Below are 12,407 nucleotides of genomic sequence, written 5' to 3'. Positions count from 1 at the left end.
GTCGTCTCCATCGAAGCCTCACCGCAAAAAATAGACTAAGGACAGACTCCAGACGAATGGCGGACTAAATAAAGAGGTTTCCGTCTATGCTTAATCTGTCTATTTAAACATTTTGCCCATCATTCGTCAATTGTCAGCAGAACAGGCGTCCGTCAGTGACGGATAGACGGACCGGTCTGTCACAGAGACGGAATGCCCAGCTCTGCTGTGTAGCTAAACTCAAAGCAGTTTTTCTTTTGTATGAATGGCGACAGGTGGACAAGTTATTTGTATATTCTGCTGGCATGTACTTCTTGCCAGTCACTATACCTCACTGGCATATATAGATTCATACCAATGAAGGCATACCTGATTAACCTGTCATGGCATGCTAATGTGCAAGGGCAAAGTCGATTGGAATCACTTGTGTAACTTGTGACTTCAAGTTAATTATGTGATCCAATTAACCAAGTAATAATTGAAGATTCAGTGACACTGTGCCTGACCACCAGAATTTTATTACTTTCATAGTTCCAGAACAAAAAAACGCCATCAAATTGAACTGTCGAATTGTCAGATCTCTCTGTTGAACGGATGCACTGGGAGATTACCAATTACCAAATAAAGCAGACAAACGATAATGAATTTGCAGGGATGTTCAACATATTAAATGATTAGATAAATCAAATCAAAAGTCAAATTGAACATCTGCATTCCTGCTGATGAATGAAGGAATCATTGCAATTTAATCGTTTTATACTGGTATTTCACAGCGGTATTTTATTAATTGACAGTGACACTTTAAAAAGAGAGATTTATGATGTGTTTTTATACAAGGAGGCAGGCAGTCCAGGATGTTACAACTTCAATCATCTAGCCACTAGAGATGATGTCACACTCGAATCTACAGTTGTGTGACCTCTTCAAAATTATCTTTGATTTTTTTTTTTTTTTTGCATGAGTCACTGATATGAATATTTCTTTGACTGCAGATATGTATCGTTTGGAGTTGGCTGGTGGTCTGGGTGTCATATTGCTGCTGCTGGGAGTCCTAACGGCCCTTTATAAATGCTACAACCTGGAGATTATGCTATGCTACAGGAGACATTTTGGCAGTGATGAAACGGAAGATGGTAAGTTTCCTTTTGTTTCTGTTTTAGTGTTTTGACCGGCACGTACTGTTACAATCTATTCCAATGCAAACTCACCTGACTCCTCTTTCGTCAGCTTCAGTTCTCACTCAACTGAGATAGGCTCCAGCTCCCCGCAATCTGAACACGATCAGGTGTATAAAAAATAGCTCTAAATACAACAGCTGTATCAACAAATTTGTCTTTACAACGATAATGCTCAGGGCCACATGAAATGCCTGGAACAGGAGAGTGGAACACAGGGCACACGATCAACTCCTGGTGAGACGGGAGACAAACCACAGAGCCCAGAGGCACAGGGAGGGTGTCTGGATACTTAAGGAAGAGAATTCCACCAAGCTGGAGCAGTTTCGAACCATGTCGCTCCTCAGCGTGGAGGGGAAAATCTTCTTTAGCATTCTATCCAGAAGGTCAACAGACTTTCTCCTCAAGAACGCCTACATCGACAACTCAGTCCAGAAAGGCGGTATACCTTGTGTGTCAGGGTGCCTAGAACACACTGGAGTCATTACTCAGCTGATCGGGGAGGTGCGACCTATTGGTGCTTTGGCTTGACCCAAGGGCGGCCAACCACTCAAAGTCAAAGAGCCACAATTTTGACGGTGTTACCGCAAAGAGCCACAGCATACACATACACTTGCTACCTTGATCACCACGTTCAACGACCCCTCCACACACCCTATTGCTCACTTTGTGTAAAACAGAAAACTTTCCTCACAATCGTGTCGCGGGCTGAAATTACATTTTTATCAGACAAACCTGCACTAACAATATCAAGAGCTCATGGTTTGGTTTTATTACAGTATTGACGTCACAGTATGATATTTATTGAAATATTGTGTGAACGCTGCAAGAAGCCTCACTGTTTTGCTTTAAAGTTCACAGTGCACAGTCTGGCCACTAATTTGACAGTATCATATTTCTTATTTTTAGCAACAGGTATAGAAATAACCGAGTAACAATAATAAAATAATCACCTTGTTTGTAACTTTTTCTGTGCTTACTGATATGCTGAAATTTGGAGGGCAACTTAACACTGATGTGTTGTCCAGGGCAAAGTCTCAACCATGGACATTGCCCCCCACCAGACGTCATGTCGTGGTGACATACCTATTTTTTTAATCGGAAGATAATGTACTGTAGCTCCAATGTTACACGGCTGGCTTTTGTTTACATAGCTCTGCGGGAGAAATATCATGTTCGCCAGTCAGCCAATCATCAGAGCATTTCTTCAGACGTGTCAAACTATTAAAGTGGGTTACGCAGCCAATCGGGTGCCTGTATTGCGGCACCGGATTGGCCGCGTAACACGAACCAGGAAGTGAGGTGTTCAAAGTCCACACCGGTGAGTAAAATTACATTTTAAGAAGAACGGCTCATTAAGTTGCAGTGAAACAAGACCAGGACAATAGCAAGGAACTTTTACCGCACCATTTCGTTCTCCCCACACGTCAACACACACACAAGAATGGGGTTGATGGTGCGTCCAGTGAAGATCTTTTTCAAAAAGAGCTTTAGGAACCGCATGAAAACGGCCAAAGAGCGGCATGCAGCTCGTGAGCCGCGGGTTGGCCAGGCCTGACCTAGCCAATGCATATGACTCCATACCCCACAAGCTGGTGGAGAGTGCCCTTGACAGACATCATGTACCCAGAAAAATGAAGGATCTCATCTTAGGTTACTACGGGAACTTCAACCTGAGAGTCACTTCAGGGAGTATAACATCAGAATGGCACCATCTTGAGAAGGGTATTATAACTGGGTGGGCCATCTCATGTAATCTCTTCGTTCTTGCTATGAACATGGTGGTGAAGGCAGCTGAAGTAGTGCTGGCATTCAGCAATTCCCCATCAGAGCATTTATGGATGACCTGACTGCCACGACAACATTGGTGCCTGGTGGGAGATGGATCATCCAGGGCCTGGAAAAGTTCATCTCCTGTGCAATGATGATCTTTAAACCAGCAAAATTCAGGGCCATGGTGTTGAGGAAGGGCAAAGTGGTAGTCGGGTTTCGCTTCTTTGCCAATGGCACAGCAATCCCTTCTATCACGGTGAAGCCAGTTAAGAGCCTGAGCAAGATCTTCAACTGTAGTCTCAGAGACACAGCAGCTATCCAAGTAACCATCAAGGAGCTTAATACTTGGCTGTCGGCGGTAGATTAGTCTGGTTTATCTTGGAGAATTAAGGCGTGGATCTGCCAGCATGGCGTCCTGTGTACTCTGGCCTTGTTGGTGTATGAGGTGGCTCTGTCGACAATGGAAATCCTGGAGCGAAAGATAAGTACCCCTTGCGCAGATGGCGTGGTCTACCTCGTAGCCTCTGCAGCACGGTTCTGTATGGGAAGACAAACAAACTCCAGCTCCCTTTCAGTAGCCTTGGGGAGGAGTTGAGGGTCTCTCGAGCTAGAGAGGTGTTGTAGGATCGTGAATCCAAGGACTCAAAAGTCGCAGGCATAGAGGTTTGAACAGGCAAGAACTGGAAAGCCTTAGACGCCCTCGAAGTGGCAGAGTCCTGACTGAGGCACAGGGCGTTGGTGGGCTTGGTGGCATTGGGGCGGCCAGGGTGGGGGGAATTTCTCAGCTATGCTACGATAAGGCTCAAGGTTGGGACAAACACCAGCTAGTCCTGAAGGAAGTGCGGGCAGAGGTAGGGGAACATTGGACCAGCAGGATGGTGGATATGTTACAGAAGGGAGCTTGAATGAGATGGGAGGGGGCGCTGGACAGGAAGGTGTCTTGGTCTGAGATTTGGCAAGCGGACCCCCAGCGTACCAGGATCATCCAAGCAGTATACGATGTCTTATCCAACCCAGCTAATCTCCACCTCTGGGGCAAGGGAGACTCTCCAGCGTGTGTACTATGCTCTGGGATCCTCAGCAGTTGCCTGAAAACACTGGGGGAGGGCCGCTATCGCTGGCAGCATGGCCAGGTGCTGAAAGGCAGTAGCTCAAACCATATCGCAGGTAGTAGCCAATTACAACAACACTAAGAAACACCATGGCAAGATGAGCATCACCTTCGTGAGGGCGGGAGAACAGCGACAACTACAGCCCAAAACAGCAGCCGGCCTACTCAGTGCAGCATCAGACTGGGAGCTAAGAATAGACCAGGGCAAGGAACTCAAATTCTACATGAGGCCAGACATTGTCCTTTACTCCATTTCTTCAAGGCAAGTCGTTCTCATCTAACTAACTGTTCCATGGGAGGACCACATTGAGGAAGCAAATGAACGGAAGCGGTCCAAGTATCAGGAGCTTGTGGAGGAATGCCAGGAAAGAGGTTGGCGAGCATGTTGTGAGGTCATCAAAGTGGGATGCAGAGGCTATGCGGGCCGGTCATTGTGAAATATTTGAAAACATAATTATAAGCTGCAATTTACAACCTATTATCTAATACTGTCATTGCCTTCTTAAAGTTCAATGATATTTCACCTAAAATTGCATTATGGATTCATGCATCATGAACCTGTTGTTTCTTTCTCTGTATGTCTAATCAGATAATAAGGAGTATGACGCCTATCTGTCTTACACCAAAGTGGATCTGGACTCTTTGGGCAGGTAAGCATACTTGTACATGCTATATTCATGTATTTTCTTTTTCAGTACAGACACAGTGCATATATTGCATACTGTGCTGGTTAAGTGGGTCATAGGTTAATCAACTCAACTTGAAACATTCCTGCTTTTCTGCACCCTTTCTCAAAATGTAGCTTCTTTCATGGTGAAATGGTTGTTATGTCTTGGGTCAATTGAGTACAATCATGGAGGCAGTCAGGTTACTAAAACACTCAGTGAGGTGCAAGCTTGCAGAAGAAATTGCAGTTACGAAACAGTATTTTTTTGACGCAGGGTACATACTGTATTTTTTTTTCTACTGTGCATATACTGTACAAGTACAGGTGCAAGGTAACAACAAATACAAATTACATGAGCAATTTTGGACCAAACGCAGAAAAATAAAGGCTGTGTTCTGTGGACTCTGACGGATCAATTCTCACTTGGATTTGGTTTGTTATCTTTCCTCAAATGTGTGTTAATGTTAATTTTCTTTAATCAAATTTGGTATTTTTGTATTTGCCTTCCTCATCTTCAGACGGGATGTTACTTTCGTACCAGGTGCAAATTTATATGAAGTTGTCTTGGGGTGCATTGCATGAAATGGAATATAGGAGTGTTTTTTGTGTGTACGGTATACCGGTACTGTATTTTTAGTGAGAGCCGAGCCAGCTGCCCTAAACTTGTTTTCAGGCTATATGTTGCAAATTTATAACATTCCAGGCTGCTGTAGAGCAACATAGAAATAGTCATCGATTATTTTCAAGTGATGCAAAACAATGCAATAACTGAAGACCAATCTTTTTGCTCGCTGAAATCCTCCAATCCAGAAAGTCCCAAAATAATTGCACCAGATGTTTTTTTTTCTTCATCCATGAGTTTTGTAGTAGATGAATGAATTCTGCAAAGAGAAACATTGTTTACAGGTGGTGCTCTTGGTATGAAACAAATGTATTTTTAGCGTAATAATTCCCCCTTTTTACAGCATTGTTAACTACTTGGCTTTCCAGAGCTCTACCTGCTACTTTCACATTTATATTGTGAAAACCAGGTACTGAATGTCTCTGTTTAAACTATGTGGTCATCCCAATTTCCAAGTATGTTAAGCTGATTCATAATGAGTCATACAACACCACTAGTTTTTCATCGGTTGAGCAGAGTCATTATTGTATCATTAGAATGAGACACAGAAAGAAATGGCAAAAATAAAAAGATGTTCAAACATTTCCTTACCAATATTATTCTTGCCTACAGGCTTCTCCTGGATGAAATTCCTCCCAATATTGTCATTTGTTAGAATGCCTTGTACTTGTATGATTTTTTTTTTCCGAACAACCCGAAACTGAGCAGAGAACCTAGCCAAACCGAGCAGGTGCTGTGATGTTTACAGTGACATTTACAGTACTTGTATATTTTATCATAGTATGAATGCGATTTTGCATTAAAAGACATTTTGTTGTATTTGACTGCAGAACTAGCAGTGATGAGGAAACTTTCGCTTTGGAGATCTTGCCTGATGTCTTAGAGAAACACTATGGATACAAGCTGTTCCTTCCAGACAGAGATCTCATTCCGAGCAGCAGTAAGTAGCCATCAGTCATTGAGAGTGAGAGAGAGAGAGATATGCTGGTCCCTCTCACTCTCTCTCTCTCTCTCTCTCTCTCTCTCTCATACACGCACCCGCACACAGTCTCTAAAGGCTCAAACATCCAGAGCCCATCACTATGTCTGAATGAAGAATAATTTTTGTGGAAATACATCTTAATTCACATCGCATTGACACACATTCTATGCATGTTTGAATGTGTACTGTCACAGTTATAGGTCATGTAAACTATAGCATCATTATTCTTACTTCCCCAAACACAAACAGACACCCAGAATAATGGCACACGCACACCATTTGTCATCATTTCTGGGGTTATGTGTCACTCTCAGTCCAACTCAAGGGGGAAATGCAACTGTTATTGCTCCATCTGTCAATGCTCTGACCTCACTCACACACAAGTACTATTACAAATACACGGGATCGGGGTGCTGCAGTCTTTTTGGAATACTAAAGCATTTCGACTTAAGATGATTTCTTTCTGTTTGCAGTAGAGATTATATTTATTGTATTGTTTCGTTTTACACTTAAATGTTTTTCTGTGTCATCTGTCAAACTATACTAATGGTAAAACTGGTAAAGTTTCCAAACGGACATTTTGAGGACAGATCTTGGAAACAGTAAAAACTAGTTGACAGAAAAGTTCTAAACAAAATGTTGGATTACCTCCAAATCCACATGGACTGTTAAATAAGATAAGATAAGATAAGAATAAGATAAGAATGCCTTTATTGATCCCACAGTGGGGAAATTTTCGTTGTTACAGTAGCAAAGATATAGGTCACACAGGGGCGGCGGCATAATGTGGCCATTAATGTATAACATTGACGGCAAACATTTAGAATCAAACCTATGTAGATATACGCAGTAACATGTGTATCATGAAATCATGAAATTGTTGACCACAAACCACTGGTGAGATTTTTGTTTTCATTCTGATCAATTCGATTAAAATTGCTCTTTGTAGGCGCAGAGGGATTGTAAGAATCAAAATATAAATGTAAAACTTCAAGAACGTCTGTGTAAAACTGTCTCTGTATTGAAAGCTACTTTATTACCTCTTAGCTCATCAATTAGTTGTTGCCGTCCCAGCCTGAATAACTCATGATTATCTTTTTGGTGCAGACGGCCACTTACTGTACATATATAAACAATGCAGTCTACTCAAGTAAGCCTGTCCCGTCTTTTGTCAGCAAATCCGGCATCTGTCAAAGATGGACTGTGAGGTCTGTCGGGACTCAACCTGGTTAGTGATGATTACACTGACGGACAAATCCACTTCCGTCCATGCTTAATCAGTCTTTTTTTTTTTTTTAAGTTTACCGTCTATCATCTGACATCAACAAAACGGATGTCCGTCACGGACCGGTCCGTCAGTCTGACTGAATGCCCCCCTCTGGAATCAGCTATTTAACATGCAATACTTCACAGCAGAAGTTTCAACATAGTAATTTGTTGAATACAGGCAACTGGACTTTTCTTATTTGTTAAATGTGTTGTTTTTCTTGTTTTGAGAAAACACCCAAAAATGACTCAGATAATTATGTAATTAGGTGAAGAGTTTGTCACAAATCAGCCTATGTGGTTGTGTTACGAAAAGATTGCCCAAGTTGATCCCACAAGCGTTGAGGTCAGGGCTGCTGACAAGTCATTCCTTCCTGTCCACTCCTAAATTCTGGAAGTCTCTGCTAAACCCCGTTCTGTAAGGAAAAGTGTTGTCATCTTGGGCTGTGGAGAGATATAGGACTTCCCCTGGTCGCAGAATCTCATCTTGATATTTCTGTGCATTGAGATTGCCTCCAATGATGACAAGTATTGTTTTCAGTGACACTGCTTCCACCAAAAGATGTTACTCTAACAGTGCAGCAACACGTTAACAATAATATCCTTCAAAACCATGACAGCAATCTGCAATAGACGGCCCTCTGTCTCCTAGGGGTGCCATCCTTGTGAGACTTGTAGTGTAGCCACTCACTCGGTCCAAGACGCGGAATGCATTCATGACACTGTGACTGGTAAAACGACATAGCAAACATTGTGAATGACAAAAATAAGTTGTGAGTCTGAGCTCAGCATAAGTGAGTCACCTTGCCCACTTCGCCGAAAAACTACTGGGTGGTAAAGTTAATGTTTTGAAAGGCCTTTTGAAATAATATAAACAGAGAAATGGAGAAAAATGTCATAAATAGAAAGCATACCTAATTTTACTAATGTTCCGTGTTATTTGTGCCAACTAATTACTGAGTGTGAAATTGCAGAGGGTTTGCTGGAAATATTATTTTAGCACTTCATGCAAATCTTGTTTTAAACAAAAGCTTTAGGCATCTATTTTTTTAATCAATTAGTGATGTCACATGCATCAAATTAGGTGGCTATGATTTACAGTAGATTTATTAGTATAACCAAAGAACACTGACCCTTGGACTGCAAATATCTTGTTCTTAACTCATTCAATTCCAGACTATGTTAAAAAATTGGACTTGCTGGTGCCAGCATTTTTCACCATTTTGACTCATTTTTGAATTTTTCTTTTCTTTTCCCATTTCTGTAGTTATATAATTATGCAAAACAAAGCTTTTATCCTCTTCTTTCAACTGGAAAAAAGGAAAAAAAATGTTTCTACCTTTTACCTTTCTTTAGTAAACAGCAGTTGTTTACAAGTTTCTTAAATACTCATTTTCAAGGAAGATTCGGAGAAAAAGAACTTCTTGTGAAAGGACACATTTCAAGCAGAACATTCACTTTGATGCTGTTGGTTTTTTTTGGTTTGTTTGTTTTTTGCATTTTTGATGCCGCAAATATCTAAACAATGGTTTATTACATCATAAAGAAAACAAAAAATGTGCTTTGTACATAAAATAACACTTTATTGCAAGATAAACACTGCACTTTTTGTTTATTTTGTATATTAATGACTTGTTTTTTGTATCGAAACTGCTCCAATGTATTCTGTTTGCAGATGATATTACTTTATATTATGTTGGGGCAGAGCTAATACAGGTGCAGAGGATGTTCAGGAATTCTTTCGAGTCATAATGGCGGGCGCCATCAATCGCGTTAGCTTTGAAATGAGTAACGGCAGTGGTATAGACAATGCGCTTGTGGACTTTGAACGAGTAGAACCAGTCGAACGTGGTATATGTTTAAGGTATATGTGTGTAGACAATGACAATATCGATGTCTTTGCAACAAAATAGAGGATGGTAATCTCCACTCGATTTTTAAAATTGAAAATAGTGCAAGCCACATGTCTAATGTCTCAAAATCTTTTGGAATTATGTTTTCTGTCTGCTGCAGGGGCTAAGATATTAATTATTTTGTGGGTGTTGAATTTCTTGGAAAACTTAATTCCAAAGACGACCTTAGGTTTTGGGGAACTGTTAAGCCAGGTGCTTTAGGTTTTAATGGGTTAAAAAGCTTTTTTCTTTGTTGTCGAATCCAAATGTCTTGCATATGCAGCTGTCAATTTGTTAAATGGAATTAATTAAGAGGCAAACCAAGAAAATAAGGTTTATTATACCTCTACCTAATAAAATGTGGATCACATTATTTGAATCATTTGGTATTACCTGCAGTCAGTCATCAAATGTGATTTGATCTTGGCATAGACAGTCTGTTTAAGCTGATACCACACAAACAATTACACGGTTTCATGTTTTTATTGGAAGCCAATTCACAGTGCACTGTAGAAAAAGTATGTGTGAACCCCAAGGCTAATGACTCCTCCAAGAGCTAATCAAAGTCAGGAGTGAGCCAAAGCTCCGGTCTAATTAGTATATTGGGCAGTAGTGTGAAATCTAGGGCCAGAAAGTGAAAACCCTGCCACAGTTTAGCTTTGGCCAAAGGTGCTTCTACTCAGCTGGCAGGTAAACGAGCTAAGGATTAGGAAAAGGGTTAAAGACACACAACAGTTTTGAGTTTTCAATTAAAAAATGACCAGGATCATTATCCAGCTTCTGCAGACCTTGCTGATTATCTGATCATTTGAATCAGGTGTTTTGAGCATGGAGAGTTGGAAAACATCCAGGAAACCAGCCCTCGAGGAACAGGATTGAAGATGCCTGGCCTGGATGTTCCACAGCGCTACTGACAAACTAGTGTGGGAACAGTTGCAAACAATGTTGAGTTGTTTGGAAGGAAGACATGACACTACAGTATGTATGGAGACATAGCCATGAAAACCTCTTCCCAACTGTGAAATATGGTGGAGGGTGCATGGTTTGACACTGTTTCGTTGCTTTTATGCATTGTTATCATCAACGGAGAAATGAATTCTCAAGCTTATCAAGAAATTTTGCCAGAGAACATCTGTCTGCTAATTGAAGCTTAAGAGGACAGGATACAACAGGACAACGACCCAAAGAGCAGAAATAAATCAATAACAGAATGGCTTTAACCCAAGAAAGTCTTCTGGAGCAGCCCAGTCAGGGTCCTGACCTCAACCCAATTGAGATGCCGTGGCATGACCTCAAGATAGTGATTCAGGCATCCCAAGAATATCACAGAACTGAAACTGTTTTGTAAAGACGAATGGTCCAGAGTTCATCCTGACCATTGTGCAGGTCTATGAGAAAGGTTTGGTCGAGGTTATTGCTGTTATTAAATCCAAAGGTTCTCATAGATATACTTTTTCCAACCTGCTTTGTGACATACACATATTGTGTTCAGTAAAAACGTAATTGGTTGTGTGGTACTTTAAGAAAACTCAAGACTGAAAACTGAAGGAAAAAAAAAACGTTTTCTAATTTGAGATATCAGATGTTTCAAGAGCTCTTTTCCAAGTTCAGTTTGAAGCCAAATTAAAAAAAAAAATCACACCAGCACTCCCAGAGCCTGGTCGTTTGACCAGGAAGTGAGCGGAAGGAAGGTCTGAAAAGACATGTAAATGAGGCAATCACTGCCACCCCCAGGGACTTGTTTTGCAAGATTTATTTTTTACAGTTTTACAGGAGGGAGAGGTGGCGGGCTCTCCAGCTTGCCCCGGGAAAGTGCAACCTCATCGGACACACTTTTAGGCACGCCCGCCTCTCCCTCCTGGAGCTCAGCAATAAAATCTGGTCAATAAATCTTGCAAAACAATTCCCTTGGGGTTGCAGTGATTGCCTCATTTACATGCCTTTTCAGACCTTCCTTCTGCTCATATACTTTCACATAACAAAAGCTTGGTTTACCCCCCGACACAGACCTCCCTTCTGGGTCAAATAACCAAGCTCTGGGATTTCTAGGTAGTTTGAAAAATGGCAGTCCTAGTGTTAAGTCTCCGTGCCATTCATTGTGTCCAGACTGCATTTATTTTAGGTTTACCATTTTTTAAGCATATTTTCAGAAGTATTTAAGTTTAAAGTTTATTTTTCCTCCTACTTTGTTGTTTTATTTTTGTTATTTTGGAAAGCAGACCTTTTTAAATATTTGTGGATGTTAATAAAAATCTGATTTCTTATTATAATCATGTATCGTGTTTCATGTTAGATACAGTACAATATTGTGTCACTGTTTTCCAACCACATAGAATTAATTACAAAAAATGACAGTGACTCCATATATAACATACAAAACATTAAATGTAAATAAATGCATGTGTTCTTATGTACTCGGTTATTTTTTTTTTTAAAACACATGCGACTCACAATTGAATGCCTCCAACTCTCTCACTCTCTCTCTGCTTCTCTCTCTTAGCATACATTGAGGACCTAGCTCGTAGTGTGCTGCAGAGCAGACGGTTGATCATTGTTTTGACACCAGAGTTTGTGGCCAAGAGAGGTTGGAGCATCTTTCAGATAGAAACACGCCTCCACTCCATGCTGGTAACTGGGGAAATCAAGGTAAACCGACAGCTTGAGGGACTTGTCAACACATTACATACATTTTTGAATTGTCAAGATTTAAATATTATACAGTGTGGACCCTCCAAGGTTGAACACAATTCAACCTGGGACACAGAACTCAAAAAGTTACGGATACTCTACAAGTCATAGATTCAAGGAGCATTTTTATTCAGTTTTATATTCAATGACAGTATAAAAAGGCAGAAAGCGCCGCAGACACCGCAATTCATAGGAAGAAAGGAGGTAGCCTTGGCCCTTGTAACTGCTAAAAGGGGTTGGGTCAAAAGGGCT

At 40.9% G+C, this 12,407-nt stretch overlaps 1 protein-coding gene across 4 annotated transcripts in view; it reads left to right on the top strand.

Annotated features, from left to right (window-relative positions):
* il1rapl2 (interleukin 1 receptor accessory protein-like 2) overlaps nt 1-12,407 on the top strand; it is a 370,997-nt gene that overhangs the window by 349,984 nt on the left and 8,606 nt on the right. For all 4 annotated transcript variants that reach the window (XM_086023480.1, XM_086023479.1, XM_086023481.1 and 1 more), the window contains 4 exons: nt 972-1,112; nt 4,628-4,688; nt 6,158-6,267; nt 11,968-12,113. In XM_086023480.1, the coding sequence (XP_085879606.1) occupies nt 972-1,112; nt 4,628-4,688; nt 6,158-6,267; nt 11,968-12,113 (458 nt within the window). The remainder of the gene's footprint in view (nt 1-971; nt 1,113-4,627; nt 4,689-6,157; nt 6,268-11,967; nt 12,114-12,407) is intronic.

This window comes from Filicampus tigris, chromosome 2 (assembly GCF_054856515.1).
Source record: "Filicampus tigris isolate MCC_2025a chromosome 2, RoL_Ftig_1.0, whole genome shotgun sequence".
NCBI classification, from domain to species: Eukaryota; Metazoa; Chordata; class Actinopteri; order Syngnathiformes; family Syngnathidae; genus Filicampus; species Filicampus tigris.
This window is presented reverse-complemented; position numbering and strand designations above follow the sequence as displayed.